This window comes from Macaca fascicularis, chromosome 1, assembly GCF_037993035.2.
Source record: "Macaca fascicularis isolate 582-1 chromosome 1, T2T-MFA8v1.1".
Classification (NCBI taxonomy): Eukaryota; Metazoa; Chordata; class Mammalia; order Primates; family Cercopithecidae; genus Macaca; species Macaca fascicularis.
The window spans coordinates 104,534,064-104,552,784 of NC_088375.1; the positions used below are offsets into that span (position 1 = coordinate 104,534,064).

The window sequence follows — 18,721 nt, forward strand, 5'->3', positions numbered from 1 at the left end:
ATCCCAGCTACTTGGGAGGCGAAGGCAGGAGAATCTCTTGAGCCCGGGAAGCAGAGGTTGCAAGGAACTGAGATCATGCCACTGAATTCCAACCTGGGCAACAGAGAAAGACTCTGTCAAAAAAAAAAAGAAACATTTGTTCCCCTATTGTAGCCAGATTAATCCATTAAACCTGTACATGTGATCATGTCACTCACCTCCTTAAGAGTTGTCATGATGCCCTGTTGCCTTGAGGGTAAGGTCCAATCTCCTAACCACAGCTTTGGGACTCTGTGATCCAGCCTTTCCCTGCACCTCTAACCTTACTGACCTGCCCCTCACCACCTACACCTTCTGCACTGTGTTCCAGATACAGTGGACTTTCGGCACTCCCCACATTCACCCTCTCCACCTCCTTTTCACCGACATCAGAGATGTCTCACCTCCTCCTTGCAGTGTTTCTTCACTCCCCAGTGGGGTTGGGCAACCCACTTTTGTTTTCCCAAAGATCCCCATGTTTGCTTTTCTCAAAGCGCTAACCACATTGCAGTGAATTGTGGTTTATTTGTCTAGTTTCCCTACTAGACTGCCTTTAGGGACAGGGACTAGTTTTATTCATCTTCCAAATCTGACTCCTTCATTTATTATTAACTGTGTAACGTGGGGCAAGTTGCTTACCTTCTCTGAGTCTCAGAGTTATCATTGGTAAGAGAGGATAGTTATAGTGTACTGACCTCACAGGTGGTCTTAAGTGTGTAAAGCACTTAGAACAGCTTCTGTCTCATAGTAAACATTCTATGTATTAGTTGTTTTGTTGTTATTTCCAATAAATTAGCTCAGAGGCTTCTTTCTTTTTTGCTCAAATACTAATTCCAAAGGTGATTCAAGGAGAATCACCAGCTAGCTCTGACCTCTCCTATATTATAAAGCCCACTGTCCATCCCATCTACCTGTCCTTCCTGGTGTGTACAGACACTCCTGACAGAGGAGCACTGTGAGGGCAAGCAGGGCTGAGTGGTGGCTGGCAGGTAGGAGGAGGGGCAGGTTGGCCCAGCAGAAGTAAGTGGTAAATTGCGGTAGACAAGGGAGGTCTGGGAGGATAATCAGAGGGAGCTGTGTCTCTGGCTTTGGTGTCAGAGGTCCCTGGGATAGGCCCAGGCTGGGGTGAATCAGAAGTAGGGGAAGAGCAGCTATTATGTCATCTCCAGTTATAAGACAGGGGGCTCAGGGACAGGCCTGGCTAAGAGGCTACCCACTGCCCTCCAAGTGCAAGCAGAACCAGTTAGAAGACGACTGGGGTTGGGGACCTGCTGATTCCAAGCAGAACGGGGACTGGGGTGGGCTAACTCTGGGGCAGGGACTGGCAAGGAGGCCTCTGATGAGACATGCCTAATCCTGATGCCTCCTCCCTTCCTCCCAGTGCATGCACCCCACCCTCCTCTCAGTGTGGTCCGCAGATTTGCCCATCTCTTGAATCAAAGCCAGCAGGACTTCTTGGCTGAGGCAGAGCTGCTGAAGCTCCAGGAAGAGGTAGTTAGGAAGATCCGATCCAATCAGCAGCTGGAGCAGGACCTCAACATCATGGACATCAAGATTGGCCTGCTGGTGAAGAACCGGATCACTCTGCAGGTGTGGGGCCCACCAGTCCTCCCCTTCCCCAGATCTGTCTACCTCTGGAGATGTGATGCTGACCATTCTCTGTTTGCTAATCAATTTTTTCAAAATGGTGTGGATTTTATCACCTGACTCAGTTCCTTGTTCCAGTGGCCCTCTGCCATTCTAATAAATCATTTCGGGGGACCCATGACAGAGTAGAAAGAGCATGAGACCTAAAATCAGAATGCCCGGCTCTGCTGATTCCTAGGGATGGGGCTGTGGGTGCTCATTTCACTTCTAAGTCTGTTTTCTCATTAGCAAACTGGGAATAATGAGAATGTCCGCCTCTCCAGGCCAAATATAGAGATAGATAAGAAAGCTCTTTAAATCATAAATTACCATACAAATATGCAGTGACAGGGTAATAGTGACATAGTGATAGCTCCACCTCAAATGTGTGTAGCAGTCTAATAAGAAGTGATAGCAAAAGCCAAATAGACACAATTCCTCAGCCTGGCAACCCAATTCTCTTTGGAGACTCACTCCCATGACAGGAGAGGAACCAGATGGGGTCTCAGGGCACTAGGAGGGGCCCTTCCTCACCCTAGAACTGCTTCTCTCCCCCAGCTTATGCCTGTTCCTTGAACAGCAGAAAGCCCTGGCTCTTCAAGGCACTGATTCTGGACCATACGTTCTGTGCCCTGGGATGGCCTAGGCTGGTTGTATCACCCATTCCTCCACCCCTGCAGGAAGTGGTCTCCCACTGCAAGAAGCTGACCAAGAGGAATAAGGAACAGCTGTCGGATATGATGGTTCTGGACAAGCAGAAGGGATTAAAGTCACTGAGCAAAGAGAAACGGCAGAAACTAGAAGCATACCAACACCTCTTCTACCTGCTCCAGGTTAGCAGAGGACTTTCCAAGGAGAAGTCTCTCCCATCTCCTGAGGGTCTGAGACTTCAAGGCCTTCTTGTTTGTGCCTTTGACACCATGCAAGGTGTCCTTTCCCATAATCTTAATTCCTTATCCCCAGGAAAAGAGACTACCTCTTCCCCTGTTTGTCTGGAATGTCACTAGCACCTGGAGAAAGTGTGGTAGTGCTTTCTCCATTCCAGATTTCCATCGAGGGAAAACTTTTCTTTATCCTATCACTGGTCCTTGAAGTACATGGTCAGCCATTCCTGTCTCCCCTCTTGCTTGCAGACTCAGCCCATCTACCTGGCCAAGCTGATCTTTCAGATGCCACAGAACAAAACCACCAAGTTCATGGAGGCAGTGATTTTCAGCCTGTACAACTATGCCTCCAGCCGCCGAGAGGCCTATCTCCTGCTCCAGCTGTTCAAGACAGCACTCCAGGAGGAAGTCAAGTAGGCTCTCCAGACACAAAGGAATGGGGAGAGAATGGGTTAAGAGATGCCCCTGTTGGCTTCTTCACAAGGTGACAGCTTGTTGAGGCTTAAGGGTAGAAATGGAATCAGAAGACCTCTGTTCTCTGCCTCCTGTGGAGAAACTGTAAAACATCTGGGACAGCACAGTGGGAGGATATGGGCTGACATGCTAACACAAAGGATGAGAGAGATATCAAGACATTCCTTAAGAGCAGGGACACCAGGGCAGGCTTTGAGAGCCAAAATCTCAAAAAGGAAAAGTAACGGTTTGTCCTACACAGAGGCAGAAGACTAGCTTCAATGACCTCTTAAACCACAGGTCAAAGGTGGAGCAGCCCCAGGACGTGGTGACAGGCAACCCAACAGTGGTGAGGCTGGTGGTGAGATTCTACCGCAATGGGCGGGGACAGAGTGCCCTGCAGGAGATTCTGGGCAAGGTTATCCAGGATGTGCTAGAGGACAAAGTGCTCAGCGTCCACACAGACCCTGTCCACCTCTATAAGAACTGGATCAACCAGACTGAGGCCCAGACAGGGCAGCGCAGGTGAGCACATGGGCAGAGGGAGAGCTCTTTTTGATCAGCTGTGTCTCGACCCTACTGGGGAAGCTTGGGGGTACTTTGAAGGTGGCATATAAATGGGCGTGCTGATTTATGCAAATATGATACCAGCTTTTTAGGCATGAATAAGGTAGTCTTTTAGACCCCCTCTGATAATTAACATGAAACTAATGTAAATGACTCCAGACCTGGTGGGCTTAACTAAAATGAGTACAGATGAATATGCAAATGTGCTTAATTGCTATGTCAGTGCTTGCAAATGATGTGTCAAATTTGCTGGCAGTAGGGCTGGGCCCAGTGGCTCACGCCTGTAATCCCAGCACTTTGGGGGCTCAAGGTGGGCGGATCACCTAAGGTCAGGAGTTTGAGACTAGCCTGGCCAACATGGTGAAACCCCATCTCTACTAAAAATACAAAAATTAACCTTGTGTTGTGGCGTACTCCTGTAGTCCCAGCTACTCGGGAGGCTGAGGCAAGAGAATCACTTGAACCTGGGAGGCAGAGGTTGCGGTGAGCTAAGATCGTGCCACTGCACTCCAGCTCTGGGCAATAGAGTGAGACTCTGTCCCCCCTACCAAAAAAAAATTGCTGGGAGTTAGGACATGGACTCCTATTTATAGGGGTATAGATGAATATTTCTATTTATAGATGAATAGGCAAACGAGATAGTGGGAGAAATAGGTTGCCCTTATCGCCTGGGGTCATTGCTCAGGTCTCTAGGTGCTAGGGAAACATAGCCATGGAGGCGAGCAGGCAATCCTGGTGGCTGTTCTGGATGGCACAGGAGGCTTTAAGTGAGGAAACGATAAGGCTCTGGCCCAGCCTCTCCATTATTCCAAACTCCCAAAGACTATTTGCAGCGCAGCCGCCTGCTTGTCATCTGTTCCCCTTAGAAGTGTCCATAGATTCCAGGTTCTCTGTTCCTTCCTACATTCTTCCAGCTTCCCTGTAGATACTCCAACTCTTCTTCACCTCCCGATTGCATTTCTCCAGTCCTTACTCTCATTCTGGCCCTTTCTCCTTTAGCATGCTGAGCTGTCCTTAGCACATCTGTATAAGATCTTGTTGTTAGACAAGAGGTTAAGGAATAGGGCCTTGGGGAAGGAGGCCATTGGAGGGTGCTCCTGTTTATACCTTGTCTCTCTCTGCTCATAGCCATCTCCCGTATGATGTCACCCCGGAGCAGGCCTTGAGCCACCCCGAGGTCCAGAGACAACTGGATATCGCCCTACGCAACCTCCTCGCCATGACTGATAAGTTCCTTGTAGCCATTACTTCATCTGTGGACCAAATTCCGTATGTGCAACAGCCCCACCCCAGCCTACACATGGGATTTTGAGAGGGCCAGGCCACCATGGGGAGCAGAGCAGGGTGATAGTCCTGCAGGGAGGAAGGCAGGGAGGGAGATAGAGCCAGGGGTACTCAGAGGGGTTCCTGGAGAGATGTGGGGAATGCTCCAAGCTCCTGCTAGACAGCTGAGCTGAAAGATGGCATGTAGGTCTGCATGTGGCCTGGTAAGATGTCAGTGGAACCAGAGCAGGGACCCTAAAATGATCTCAGGGACACTTTATTATCTAAGAGCAAATGAGGAGAAAATGGGACTCTTCAGATCCTAATATCAAAAATAAATATTTTAAGCCCATAAAGTACTTTATAGTTCTCTCTTTTCTTTAAATTTAGTCAATACATTTGGTTTTCTACATTTATTTTTTGACACATAATAATTGTACATGTTCATAGGGTACAGTGTGATGTTTTGATACATATATACATTGTGCAATGAATGATGAAATCAAGGTAATTAGCATATCTATTACCTCAAACATTTATTTGTGGTGAGAACATTCAAAATCCTCTCTTCTAGCTATTTTGAGATATACAATACATTATTATCAACTATAGTCACCTCCTGTGCAATAGAGCACCAGAATTTATTCTTCCCGCCTGACTATAACTTTGTACCCATTGACCAACCTCTCCCCATCTTCTCTCCCCCTCTCCTGCCCTCCCCCGGCTCTGGTAACCACCATTCTACTCTCTACTCCTGTGAAATCACCTTTTTTAGATTCCACATATGAGTGAGATCATGCAGTATTCGTCCTTCTGTGTTTGGCTTATGTCACTTAACACGAACCTCTAGGTTCATCTATGTTGTCGAAAATGGCAGGATTTCATTCTTTTGTTTGTTTTTCTTTATTTTTTATTATTTTTGAGACAGGGTGTCACTCTGTTGCCCAGGCTGGAGTGCCCAGGGCAAGATGAGGATGCTGAAAGGGGGAACCCATAGAGTTCATAACCCTGCTCCCCAAACCTGGAGAACTGGATTAAGAGTTTACAATTAGGAGTAAGAAAAGATTGTTCTAGGCTTAAGAAAGGAAAGTACACAATGAGCTGTAAACTTCTGTCTCTGGTACCCTAGGAGGGGAAATTGCTTTTAAACGAATTTAATTACATTTGTAGGTGGCACATCCATAATAAGAAGAATAATGATAATGAAGTCTAGCACATTTGAATAGTACTCTACCATTATGCATTACTCTCGCAGACATAATTTCACTTGATCCTCAAAAAACCCTGTGAGAAGAGAGGGCAAGAATGATCATTCCCATTTTCTAGACCAGGGGACAGACTTACAAAGGGGAAGGAAATAGCCTAAGATAATATCTCTGGTTGGTGGTGGAGTCCAAACTGGAGCTTCTCCTCCTGGCTACTTGATCTCCTTGGGACCCTGCCTCTAGCCCAGACTAGGCCACTCACAGGTGCTCTGTGACAGCTGACAAGGTTGACTACCTCAGAGCCACCTAGGCTGTCCTAGGACAGGGTTTTGGCTGTGAGTGTCAAATACCCAAGCTTTAGGTTAACAGTGCCTCTGGGGGATGGGGGATGACTGTGGTGATCTGGAGTGCTCTGTAGGGGAGACCAGAGAGTCTCAAAGAAGAGGTTCTCAAGCCAGGTTGGAGGCTGTGTGAGACATTTAGTAGATAATAGGCCCCTGGTCCTGACTACTGACACAAGGCAGGAGGGATAGACAAGGCCCAGAGATGTTCAGAGGAAGGCAGCAGGGAGGTGGCTATGTATAGTGGAGGGACAGTGCTTGAGCTCCACTCTGGAGTGGCTGAGCCTGGGGGAGGAGAGACAGCCATGCACTCAAGCTCTTATATCTGGCAGAGAGAGATGGGCAGAGGCACAGGCACAGTGCACCTGTTTCTTTGTCCCCAGGTACGGGATGCGATATGTGGCCAAAGTCCTGAAGGCAACTCTGGCAGAGAAATTCCCTGACGCCACAGACAGCGAGGTCTATAAGGCAAGTGTTGTCTTCCCACCCCCACCTTCCAATCCCTCCTTTGCTTTGCTGGTATCTGCGATCCTCAGACCGAAACAAAAACACAAAAAATCCTATGCCATAAAAATCCAAGGAGGGAAATATGCTGCCCCTTGTAAATGGAGCCTGGCTCACGCTGGGGCATGAGCGAACAGAGTGGGCAACACTGGCTTCTTGTCAGGAGATCTAGGTTCAAGTCCCAGCTCTTGCTCAGGTTTGCTGTGTGGCCTTGAGAAAGTTGCCTGCCTGCTCTGGGCCTGTTTTCTTTGAAGTGAGGGGGTTGGCCCAGGTATCCCTTCCAGCCAAGCAAGCTGGGAATGTGGGGCTGCACCAGTCAAGGTGGCCCCTGGACACTTCTGGGAGAGTCTTCTCTGCCCTCAGGTGGTCGGGAACCTCCTGTACTACCGCTTCCTGAACCCAGCTGTGGTGGCTCCTGACGCCTTCGACATTGTGGCCATGGCAGCTGGTGGCACCCTGGCTGCCCCCCAGCGCCATGCCCTGGGGGCTGTGGCTCAGCTCCTACAGCACGCTGCGGCTGGCAAGGCCTTCTCTGGGCAGAGCCAGCACCTGCGGGTCCTGAATGACTATCTGGAGGAAACACACCTCAAGTTCAGGTCTTGGGTCCCTTTCCTCTCTGTCCCCTTTCTTCCCTCTTCTCATCTTTGACATCCCGCTTCTCCCCTCCAGAATCCATGAGGACAAGAGGCATAAATAGAAGGGAAGAGCGTAATGAGTGGGGTGGAGGATAGGTTGTTGGAAGGACTCCTCAGTGGAGAGAAAAGGAGACTATTAAGAGAGATTGGCTTGAGGGGTCACTGGGACGGAGGTAGGACAGGACAGAGGGCAGAAGCTGAGACTGGAGAGTCCAAATTGGCCTGAGCAATCGCTGGAGAAGGCTGGGGAAAGGATGGGGACAGAAGATGTGGGGGGTGCTGGCCCTCCCCCCTCTCTCACACACCCTCCCTTTGGATAGGAAGTTCATCCATAGAGCCTGCCAGGTGCCAGAGCCAGAGGAGCGTTTTGCAGTGGACGAGTACTCAGACATGGTGGCTGTGGCCAAACCTGTGGTGTACATTACCGTGGGGGAGCTGGTCAACACGCACAGGGTGAGGGGCTGAGATCTGGAGAGTGTTGACTGGGTGGGCAGGGGTTTGGTAGCCTGTGATGGGGTAGTGGGCTGGCCCCAGGGAGAAGACCTGGCTCAGACCCTGCATTTCCTTTTCTTCCTCTGTCCTGCAGCTGTTGCTGGAGCACCAGGACTGCATTGCCTCTGATCACCAAGACCCCCTGCATGAGCTCTTGGAGGACCTTGGGGAGCTGCCCACCATCCCTGACCTTATTGGTGTGTGCCCTCCTTGGCAGCCGGGGCCAGCTAAGGGGCCTGCAGGGAGGGAGGGACAGGCAGGCAGACAGGCCATGTGAGCGCGCCCATGCAGTCTAGGTCTTGTGCCAGGCGGCTAGTTCCATACTCTCCCTCTAGTCCTGACGTGGGCACAGGGACACAGATTGAAGTGGAGAAGGTAGACAGACGGTAGAGGGACCCGTGATCATCAGGTAAATGGCCAATTAAATGATGTGAAAGAGGCACGGGGATAAGGGTCTCATTAGGTTTCTCTGAGAAGGAGGCATTTCTGGGCCACGGAATAGGAGGAAGCCAACTTACTGGGAGGAAGGATAGAATGAAGATGGTGATTAGAGAGAGCCAGGAGCTGCAGGCTGGGGGAGGCATGGCTCCTCTACCCTCAGGGCACCCAGGGCTGAGGGTGTGGGGGTGGCACAGCCCCAGTAACACGACGGCATGCTCTGTGGGTAACAGCCCTTCCATCGGTGCTAAGGGTTGGGGACACAGGGTGGTTCTGCAGGCCAGTGTGGGAAAACTTCTTGGAAGAGGGGCATGTAGAGCAGCCGATTTAACATGACCCGATCGGTGCGTGTGTGTGTGCGTGCGTGCGTGCGTGTGTATGCCTGTCTCCCTCTCATTCCTCACCACACCTCAGGGGAGAGCATTGCTGCAGATGGGCACACGGACCTGAGCAAGCTAGAAGTGTCCCTGACACTGACCAACAAGTTTGAAGGACTGGAGGCAGACACTGATGACTCCAACACCCGTAGCCTGCTTCTGAGGTGGGTGACACCAGCCTCTGCCCCTGCCTACCTAAGCTCCCCAGCCCTGAGGCCAGTAAAATGGTCTTACTTTGAGGCGCCCATTTCACTTTCTTCCTGGGCTCCCTTATCCTTCAGGAAGTTCTCCCTGACGCCTACCTTTATTCCCCTTGCTGCAGCCTTGGCTGTTTTCTGTCTGATATCCTCAGCTTTTTGCTCTGTGTTGTACTGAAAGTAAAGGAATGATGAAGATATTGGCAACAGCAGATGTTTGCATATTGTGCTGTTTACCAAATGGCTTTTTTCTTTTTTCAAGTAGAGACGGAATTTCGCCATGTTGCCCAACCTGGCCTCAAACTCCTGGTCTCAAAGCCATCCACCTGCCTCAGCCTCCCAAAGTGCTAGGATTACAGGCTCGACCCACAGCGCCTGGCCCAAATGCTTTTTTATATGTTATCGTTTATTCTTAGAGACAAGCTATGAGGTAGATGGTGGCTTCTCCTCTTCATAGTTGAGGAAAGACTCAGTAGTTATGTGATTTATCCAAAGTTCCATAGCCAGTGGGTCGTAGAGCTCATGTTCTAATTCCGCTTTTTTTTTTTTGGATACAGAGTCTCACTCTGTCACCCAGGCTGGAGTGCAGTGACGTAAACTCAGCTCACTGCAACCTCCACCTTCTGGGTTCAAGCGATTCTCCTGCCTCAGCCTCCCAAGTAGCTGGGACTACAGGTGCTTGCCACCAACCCCGGCCAATTTTTGTATTTTTAGTAGAGATGGGGTTTCACCATGTTGGCTGGCCTGGTTTTGAACTCCTGACCTCAAGTGATCTGCCTGCCTTGGGCTCCCAAAGTGCTGGAATTACAGGTGTGAGCTACCACGCCCAGCCTAATTCCACATTCTTGTTGAGTGTGATGGTCAGGAGATGGGCATGGGGCTTTTCTTCCCCAGTTCTACAAAAGTGAGGGAGGATCCCCAGTAGGGGTGGGCTGGTCATCTGGGCGGAAGTGGAGCCAAAGTGCCAGCTCAAACTCCCTGCCAACAAGGCAACCCCCCTTCCACCCACTCATGCACTCAATAAACAAGTGAGCTGACCAGGCGCAGTGGCTCACATCTGTAATCCCAGCACTTTGGGAGGCCGAGGCAGGTGGATCACCTGAGGTCAGGAGTTCGAGACCAGCCTGGCCAACATGGTGAAACCCTGTCTCTACTAAAAATTAAAAAATTAACCAGGCGTGGTGACAAGCACCTGTAATCCCAGCCACTTGGGAGACTGAGGCAGGAGAATCACTTGAACCTCGGAGGTGGAGGTTGCAGTGAGCTGAGATCATGCCATTGCACTCCAACCTGGTGACAGGAGTGAAACTCCATCTCAAAAAAACAAAAAACAAAAAAACAAGTGAGCTGAGTATCGTCTTTGTCCTGCCCATCAAAGGGCTGAGAGCAGGGTCGGGCTAGGGCTGAACACAGCACCACCAAGAGGGCAGTGGGTGTCAGATGCATTGAGAGCTAAGGAGAAGGGATGGCTGGGCTGGAAGGACATGTGTGCTCAGCTGAAGGACTCAAAGGAAGATAGTTTGTGGGGAAGGTATCCTAGTCTACGACATCCCCTATCCCTCACTCTCTCTCCTTACCTCCTAGCAGCCATGCTATAGAGCATGGTCCACTTACTCTTAGACCTCTGGCCAGTCCCATGTCCAGGCCCTTCCCCTGCCCCTTACCTCTCCTCTGTCACTGCCTCCTTGTGCAGCACCAAGCAGCTGTTGGCCGATATCATACAGTTCCATCCCGGGGACACCCTCAAGGAGATCCTGTCCCTCTCGGCTTCCAGAGAGCAGGTGGGTAGCTGCGCCAGCCCACAGGTTCTATCTCATTCATCCCCGCCTCACCCCAACTGCACCGCTGCTGCTTCCCTCCTCTGAACCTCACCCACAGTCGGCCAGAAGCAGCCACCTGTGCTCACCAGTAATGAAAACTCTGGAGGCCTACAGGGTGAGGGACACAGCTTTAGCCTTGGGAAGCCTCAGGCTACAGAGTCATGGGGCCCCACCCCTCTCCCCACTGCACACACTGAAACAAGCACCAACACTAGGGCTATGGGGGGTGCTGAGAGGCGGTCTGGGAAGGCACCCCTGGAAGGCCTGTACTCAGAAGAGTGGTCTGCTAGAAAGCCTGGAGGCAGGAGAAGGTAGTAGGCGGGTGGGGGGCCAGGGGCATGTTGGGCCTGATGGAGCAAAGACTGAACCAGGGTCTTCCCAGAGAAAAGGTGGGGATGGCCAGTAGAGGTATGTCCCAAAACGAAACAGACAGGGAAATGCCCCCAAACATCCTGGGCCATCAGAAAGATCCATTGTTGGGAAGTCACAGCTAGTGTCTGTCCGGAATCCTTTATGCCGTGACCTGGGTTTGGGTCTTCTTTGAGCCACTCTTCCCCTGTGGTGATCTATGAGGTGATCTATGAGGCCCTCCCATGTGTGACACCATGTGTTACGATGTTATACCTTGATATTCTTCATAAGCTATGCCCTGCCCCAGCCATACCCTGCAGAGGCTGGGCTCTGGGGCACTTTCTTAATGATACCCAGAAAAATCTCAGGCCTCCCTTTGTTGCTGGTGCCCATGGAGTCTTCCCTGGTGTGGGAGCAGACTGGTAGGGCCTGGTAGACCCCTCCAGCATCCCTGTGTCCCCAGGAAGCAGCCCACAAGCAGCTGATGAGCCGACGCCAGGCCTGTGCAGCCCAGACACCGGAGCCACTGCGACGACACCGCTCACTGACAGCTCACTCCCTCCTGCCACTGGCAGAGAAGCAGCGGCGTGTCCTGCGGAACCTGCGCCAACTTGAAGCCCTGGGGTTGGTCAGCGCCAGAAATGGCTACCAGGGGCTAGTGGACGAGCTGGCCAAGGTAACAACCCGGGCCTGGGCTCCGTGTGCCTTTGTGTATGTGTGCGTGTGCGTGTGCATGTACATGTTAATCCATAAATGTTGGTGGGCCCCTCCTGATGAGTGCCCACCCAAAATTGTCACCAGCTAGAGGAAGGCTGAGGGTCCGTTTTGAAGGAAACATCTTTTTTTTTTTTTTTTTTTGAGACAAAGTCTCACTCTGTCATCCAGGCTGGAGAGCAGTGGTGTGATCTTGGCTCACTGCAACCTTCACCTCCTGGGTTTAAGCGATTCTCCTGCCTCAGCCTCCCAAGTAGCTGGGATTACAGGTGCGCGCTGCCACACCTGGCTAATTTTTGTATTTTTAGTAAGAGACATGGTTTCACCATGTTGACCTGGCTGGTTTCAAACTCCTGACCTCAGGGTCCGCCCACCTTGACCTCCCAAAATGCTGGGATTACAGGTATGAGCCACTGCACCTGGCCAAATTTTTGTATTTTTAGTAGAGACAGGGTTTCACCATGTTGGCCAGGCTGTTCTCAAACTCCTGACCTCAAGTAATCTGCCTGCCTTAGGCTCTCACAAAGTGCTGGGATTACAGGTGTGAATCACCACACCTGGCCTGAAGGAAAGATGTTGAAATTACTCAGGGAGGAGGGTGTTCTTGCAACTCTTTTTTTTTTTTTTTTCCACATTAGCTGGGTAATGTGCCCAGGTCAGAAGGTTTGAGAGAAGCATATCTCACACATGAGCATGAAAACCCAATCCTCAGCTTATGACCTACAAAAGTATCCTTGCAACTTTCTTTTACCAAAAAACAAAGGCCTTGAAACCAGTTAGTCCTCAATGGACAGAGGCCCTGAGGACATGCCTTAAGGATTTGGAATACCATCCTTGAGATTTTCCTTCTAGGAAAACAGCCCTGAAGCCTGTTCTTCCGAAGAGCCTCAGTGTGTAACTCTTGGGCTTGTGTCAGGCCCTAAGTCTCTCCTGCCAGGAAGGACCACTCATCCCTCCCTCTGTTCCCCAACCCCAGGACATCCGCAACCAGCACAGACACAGGCACAGGCGGAAGGCGGAGCTGGTGAAGCTGCAGGCCACATTACAGGGCCTGAGCGCTAAGACCACCTTCTATGAGGAGCAGGGTGACTACTACAGCCAGTACATCCGGGCCTGCCTGGACCACCTGGCCCCCGACTCCATGTAGGTGCTGCTTTCTCGTACTTGGACGGTTATGTGTGACTTCTCACCCCTGCCCATGTCACCTTTGCCCCACTATCTCCCAGCTGTGAAAGGGGAATCTCACCCAGCACAGCACGGTCCCTTCGTAAGTCTGGTCTTTGAGCCTCACTTACAAAGTCTTGGGCTCAAGTGCAGCCCTCCTCCTCTGTCGTCCATCAGTGAGAAGTCTTTCTTGGGGTCTCATTTCCTTTCCAGCCACAAAAAACAAGTTTCTTTGGTGGTAAAGTGTTTGTTGGATGAATTCTCTGGGGCCTTCTTTTAATCAGGAGTTCTGGGAAGGGGAAGAAGCAGCCTTCTCTTCATTACACTGCTGCTCAGCTTCTGGAAAAGGGTGTCTTGGTGGAAATTGAAGATCTTCCCGCCTCTCAGTATGTGTCTTTGGAGGGCAGGATGTCAGCCCCTTCCTGTCCTCTAACTTGGGGGTGGAGCTGTGGGCTGGGCACCGGGTGGAAGAGAAGGAGAAGCATGGTCCCGGTCTTGAAGGAGCTGCTAGAATGATGGTGGAGACAGAGCATGCCCAGACAGAAAGTGAAGGGCCGTGGACATGGTCTAGCACAGTTCTAGATGCCCTGAGGCGAGGGTACTGGGAAAGCTTTCCAGAGGTGAGAACAGCTGGGTAGGGCGGGGCAGATAAAGAGATGGTGTGGGGAGCAGAAGTAAAACTAGGAGAAGACAGCGAGCTGGACCCTCTGGGAGTGACAGAGGGAAAGCTGGCTCTGGATGACACCGCTGCCCAGGATGAGGAGCAGTAGGTGCAAGAATGTGGCTGTAGCCCTGGGAAGAGGCAGTGGGTTCCTGTTTTGAATCCTGTTCCTGACAGCTTCAGAAACGTCATCTTTGACATCACCCCGGGAGATGAGGCAGGAAAGTTTGAAGTAAATGCCAAGTTCCTGGGTGTGGACATGGAGCGATTTCAGCTTCACTATCAGGTGAGGGGACAGTCCCGTGAGCCTGCAGGACACCTGCTGGGCTTTAGGTGCTGGCCTGAAGAGAGCAACTGGCCTCACTTCCCTAGTCCTCAGATGACACCAGCTCAGTTTTTCACCCAATCAGTATTGTCTGTTCCTGAAGAGAAGGGTGGGGGTCTTTGCAGCCCCAGCCCCCCTTTCCCCATGCCCTGACACAGACCCAGCATCAGGGAGAGTGGAGTGGGCTGCTGGTGTCAGAAGCAGGATTAATATTTGAAGCCCTATCACATGTCAAGGACTTTACATGTTACCTCCTTTAATCCTCTCCACAGCTCTGAAGTATTATCCCTATTTTACAAGCTCTAGGCTAAAAGGTTAAGAAGCTGGCCTAAGTCATAGGCCAGTGTTCAGGAAAGGAGTGAAGCAGTGGTGTTTTTGGGTTTTGTTGTTGTTGCTTTTTTGGTTTTTTTGTTTGTTGGTTTGAGACGGAATCTCACTCCATCTCCCAGGCTGGAGTGCAATGGCACGATCTCGGCTCACTGCAACCTCTGCCTCCCAGGTTCAAGCGATTCTCCTGCCTCCGCTCCTGAGTAGCTGGGGTTACAGGCACACACCACCACTCCTGGCTAACTTTTTGTGTGTTTTTAGTAGAGACGGGGTTTCACCATGTTGGTCAGGCTGGTCTCAAACTGCTGACCTTGTGATCTGCCCATCTCGGCCTCCTAAAGTGCTGGGATTACAGGCATGAGCCACTGTGCCCGGCCAAGCAGTAGTTTTAAATCCAAATCTTTTTGCTCTGCTGTTTTGCCTTTTGAGTAAGAAAAATGATTTTGGCCGGGTGCAGTGGCTCACACCTGTAGTTCTAGAACTTTGGAAGGCCGAGGCGGGCGGACCACAAGGTCAGCAGTTCGAGACCAGCCTGGCCAATATGGTGAAACCCCATCTCTACTAAACACAAAAATTAGCCTGGTGTGGTAAAATTAGCCTGGTGTGGTGGCACCTGACTGTAATCCCAGCTACTCAGGAGGCTGAAGCAGGAGAATCACTTGAACCTGGGAGGCAGAAATTGCAGTGAGCCGAGATCACGCCACTGCACTCTAGCCTGGGAGACAGAGTGAGACTGTGTCTCAAAAAAATAAATAAATAAAATAAGGAAAACAATTTCAATCCCTGGTTCTGCTTGAGCTGACATTTGATGAAGTCACTGTACCTCTCTTGCCTCAGTCTCCTCATTTGTGAAGTGGGATTTCAATGCCCTACTTCAGTGGCCAGTGCCACTGGTGACTGCAGAAGGCCCCATGATGTGAGTGTTTTGTACACCATCTGACTGGACCACATTCAGAAGCCCTTAAACTCCCCTCCCTGCCTCTTCCCTCCTAGGACCTCCTGCAGCTCCAGTATGAGGGTGTGGCTGTCATGAAACTCTTCAACAAGGCCAAAGTCAATGTCAACCTTCTCATCTTCCTCCTCAACAAGAAGTTTTTGCGGAAGTGACAGAAGCAAAGGGTGCTACCCAAGCCCCTCTTACCTTGCTGGATGGTTTCTTCACCACTGTGCTTCCCTGCAGACACCCAGACCTCAGGACTGGGCAAGGCCCAGGGATTCTCACCTCTTCCCCAGCTGGGAGGAGCTTGTTTGCCTGGCCACAGACAGTGTATCTTCTAATTGGCTAAAATGGGCCTTGCCCAGAGTCCAGCTGTGTGGGTTTTATCATGTATGATAAACCCCTGGCTTTCCTGCCAGATGGTAGAACATGGACCTTGGCCTGGGAAGGCCATTATTCTTGTGTCTGCTACTGCCCTCCCACGGTCACCCCAATATCACAAGCGCTGCCCCAGCGACTTGATTTCACCTCTGTGTTCCTTCTCTTTGCACTCGCACAAAGCCAGGGCCAGGCTCCCCATCCCTACCTCCCACTGCATCAGCAGTGGGTGTTCCTGCCCTGCCTGAGTCTAGGCAGCTCTGCTGCTGTGATCTGCACACCCTTCAACACGGGCAGGGACTGGGGGGATACAGTGTGTGTTAGTGCCCACGTGGCATTGTGGCACTGTTGCCCCCCGTGGCAGCATGGGCAAGTTGACCTTCCATTAGCCTCAAGTCTTGTTCTCTTGTTTGTGGTCTGTTTAATATGTGGGTCACTAGGGTATTTATTCTCTCTCCCATCCTTACACACTGGATCATTGTGCAGCCTTAATCAGGGTTTTAATGCTTTCTTTTTTCTTTTTTTTTTTTTTTTAGCTCAAAGAGAGTTCTCATTTTCCCTATTCAAACTAATATCCATGCCATGTTTTATACCTTGGATTTAAAGTCACCTTAGGTTGGGGCAAAAGAGTCCTCACTCATGTTTAAGATCTTGTTATTTCAGCTTCATAAGATCCAAGAGGAGTCTTTCCCTTTTCTCTTTTACCCTCAGGATTCTCATGCCTTACAGCTGACTCTTCCAGGCAATTTCCGTAGATCTTCTGTCCTGCCTCTGCCACAGTCTCTGTTTTCCCCACATCTACCCAACTTCCTGTACTGTTGCCCTTCTGATGTTAATAAAAGCAGCTGTACTCCCACATCTGTTGTTAACCCTTATTTCATTTTCTGTGGAGCTGGTCTTTAAGTTCTGGAACTCATCTTCCCTGAGAGAACTGGGGAATCCTTCCTGCAGCCTCCCCCAGCCCTCTGCCTGCCTCCGGTGTGGGCCCACTCTGCCCGCCTGAGCTCGTAAAAGCTTAATGAGATGTGGCATTTATTCTCTCTTCCCTCTCCCGGGGGACAGAGAGGAGGAAGGAATGCTTAGGTTTCGATTCTGTTTTTATCGGCCACTCTGAAGACTAAAGCTGAGAAGGGAAGCCACTCTAACTTCGACCCCACCCATTTTACACACAGTTCCAGCAGGTTCTTTTCCTGAGCTTTGGGTGGTGATATCAAAGGTGCTTAAGCCATAACTCCTTAGGTATTGTAGATTCTACACTCTGATCAAGATCTCCTTTCTGAGGGGAAAGCTCCCTCCTTTCCTCTTTGCTTTCAGAAAGTAGGGAGGGAAGTCTGTTGGGGAGGGGACAGTAGAGACAGACACCTGCCCTGACATCTGAACTCCCAGGCAGCTCCTGTTGGGGACACACCTTTGCCTGGTGCAGTCTGCCTCCTTCTACTCCGTTCCATTCTGTCACTCAGGATCTGTCTTGCTGTCACATCCAATCTCAGTCACAGCCTCTCACCCCCTTAACGTGTCACAGCAAAGACTTCAAGTACTGCCTTGCTCTGGGTGACAGTGACATTTACCAGTAGATCCAAGTTTCTACATGTGATCAGTCATCATTAAAAATCTCATACTCACCAAATGGCTGCAATGCTCCCCCACAATCACATGATCTCAGCCACATATACCACATATAGAAAAGTCACAATAGCTACCGTTACTGAGAGTCTATCGTGGGCTGGGATATTTACATACATTTACTCCTCACAACAACCCTACAAAGGTTGTTGTGGTCTCCATCTTGGTTTAACATGATGAAACTGAGGTTCAGAGTTGGATCTGACAGCTACCCAAGGCTACTCAGCTGGAAAGGAGCAGAACGGGGCTTTAAACTCAGGTCCACCAGATATACATTCCCCAGCATTTTTTCTCTTCTCTGAGAGAAACATTTTTACTTCCTTCAACCTCCCCTTTCGTGACACTCTCAAGCTCCCTGCACACTCCACTCTGCTGTGTGTCCCTGATAAGCTTGAGCTCATTAATGTCCTTGCTAACCTTCAATGCCCAATCTGAGATACAGTCTCTTAGCTTCTATGGATGGGATTATATGCCATTGTAACCTCTTTGGAGGACAATTTGGGAATATAAAACATATAAGTGCTTCTTAGACAAGGTGGCATGAAAAAAATTAAGTGTAGGGTGCCAGGATAATTCAACAGAGAAAGTAGTCTTTTCAACAAATGGTGTCAGGACAACTGGAAATCCACATGCAAAAGGAGGCAGTCGAACCCCTACCCCACACCATATACAAAAATAAACTCAAAATGAACCACAAACCTAACTGTAGGAGATGAAACTATAAAACTCTTTTTAAAAAGGCCAGGCATGGTGGCTCACACCTGTAATCCCAGCACTTTGGGAGACCAAGATGGGAGGATTGCTTGAGTCCAGGGAGTTAAAGACCAGCCTGGGCAACATAGTGAGACTCCCATCTCTAAAAAATGTAGGTATTTTAGGCCAGGTGTGGTGGCTCACGCCTGTAATCCCAGCACTTTAGGAGGCCGAGCTGGGTGGATCACCTGAGGTTGGGAGTTCGAGACCAGCCTGGCCAACATGGAGAAATCCCGTCTCTACTGAAAATACAAAAATTAGCTAGGCATGGTGGCGCACACCTGTAATCCCAGCTACTTGGGAGGCTAAGGCAGGAGAATCGCTTGAACTCGGAGGTGGAGGTTACAGTCATCCGAGATCATGCCACTGCTCTTCAACCTGGGTGACAGAGCAAGACTCCATCTCAAAAAACAAAATAAAAATAAAACTTGGAAGAAAAAAAATGAAAAAACCCACAGAGTGGGAGAAAATATTTGCTAATCATATATGTGATAAGGGATTTAGATCCAGACTATATAAAGAACTCATAACAATAAAAAGACAACCTAATTAAGAAATTGGCAAAGGATTTGAATACACATTTGTCCCAAAAGAACATATACAAACGGCCTTTTTTCTTTTGAAATGAAGTCTCACCCTGTCATCCACACTGGAGTGCAGTGGCGTGA

The 18,721-nt window shown here is 50.1% G+C and overlaps 1 protein-coding gene and 1 non-coding gene across 5 annotated transcripts in view; one reads left to right on the forward strand and one right to left on the reverse strand.

Moving 5' to 3' along the window:
* Positions 1–16,532, forward strand: part of IQGAP3 (IQ motif containing GTPase activating protein 3) — a 45,066-nt gene extending 28,534 nt beyond the window's left edge. For 2 of the 4 annotated variants that reach the window (XM_005541434.5, XM_015455665.4), the window contains exons 23-38: positions 1,400–1,608; positions 2,325–2,477; positions 2,778–2,941; positions 3,282–3,506; positions 4,677–4,817; positions 6,741–6,825; positions 7,225–7,457; positions 7,817–7,949; positions 8,083–8,185; positions 8,841–8,967; positions 10,694–10,781; positions 11,635–11,847; positions 12,862–13,028; positions 13,334–13,435; positions 13,888–13,996; positions 15,356–16,532. In XM_005541434.5, the coding sequence (XP_005541491.3) occupies positions 1,400–1,608; positions 2,325–2,477; positions 2,778–2,941; positions 3,282–3,506; positions 4,677–4,817; positions 6,741–6,825; positions 7,225–7,457; positions 7,817–7,949; positions 8,083–8,185; positions 8,841–8,967; positions 10,694–10,781; positions 11,635–11,847; positions 12,862–13,028; positions 13,334–13,435; positions 13,888–13,996; positions 15,356–15,469 (2,366 nt within the window). In that variant the 3' untranslated portion in view covers positions 15,470–16,532. Of the gene's footprint in view, positions 1–1,399; positions 1,609–2,324; positions 2,478–2,777; positions 2,942–3,281; positions 3,507–4,676; positions 4,818–6,740; positions 6,826–7,224; positions 7,458–7,816; positions 7,950–8,082; positions 8,186–8,840; positions 8,968–10,693; positions 10,782–11,634; positions 11,848–12,861; positions 13,029–13,333; positions 13,436–13,887; positions 13,997–15,355 lie in introns of those variants that run through there. The other 2 variants (XM_015455667.4, XM_074040806.1) reach the window with 2 other exon arrangements.
* LOC123571238 (small nucleolar RNA U13) lies at positions 12,518–12,617 on the reverse strand. Its single transcript, XR_006695423.1, has one exon. It is a non-coding gene; the product is annotated as a small nucleolar RNA U13 (small nucleolar RNA).
* Positions 16,533–18,721: the final 2,189 nt, after the last annotated feature.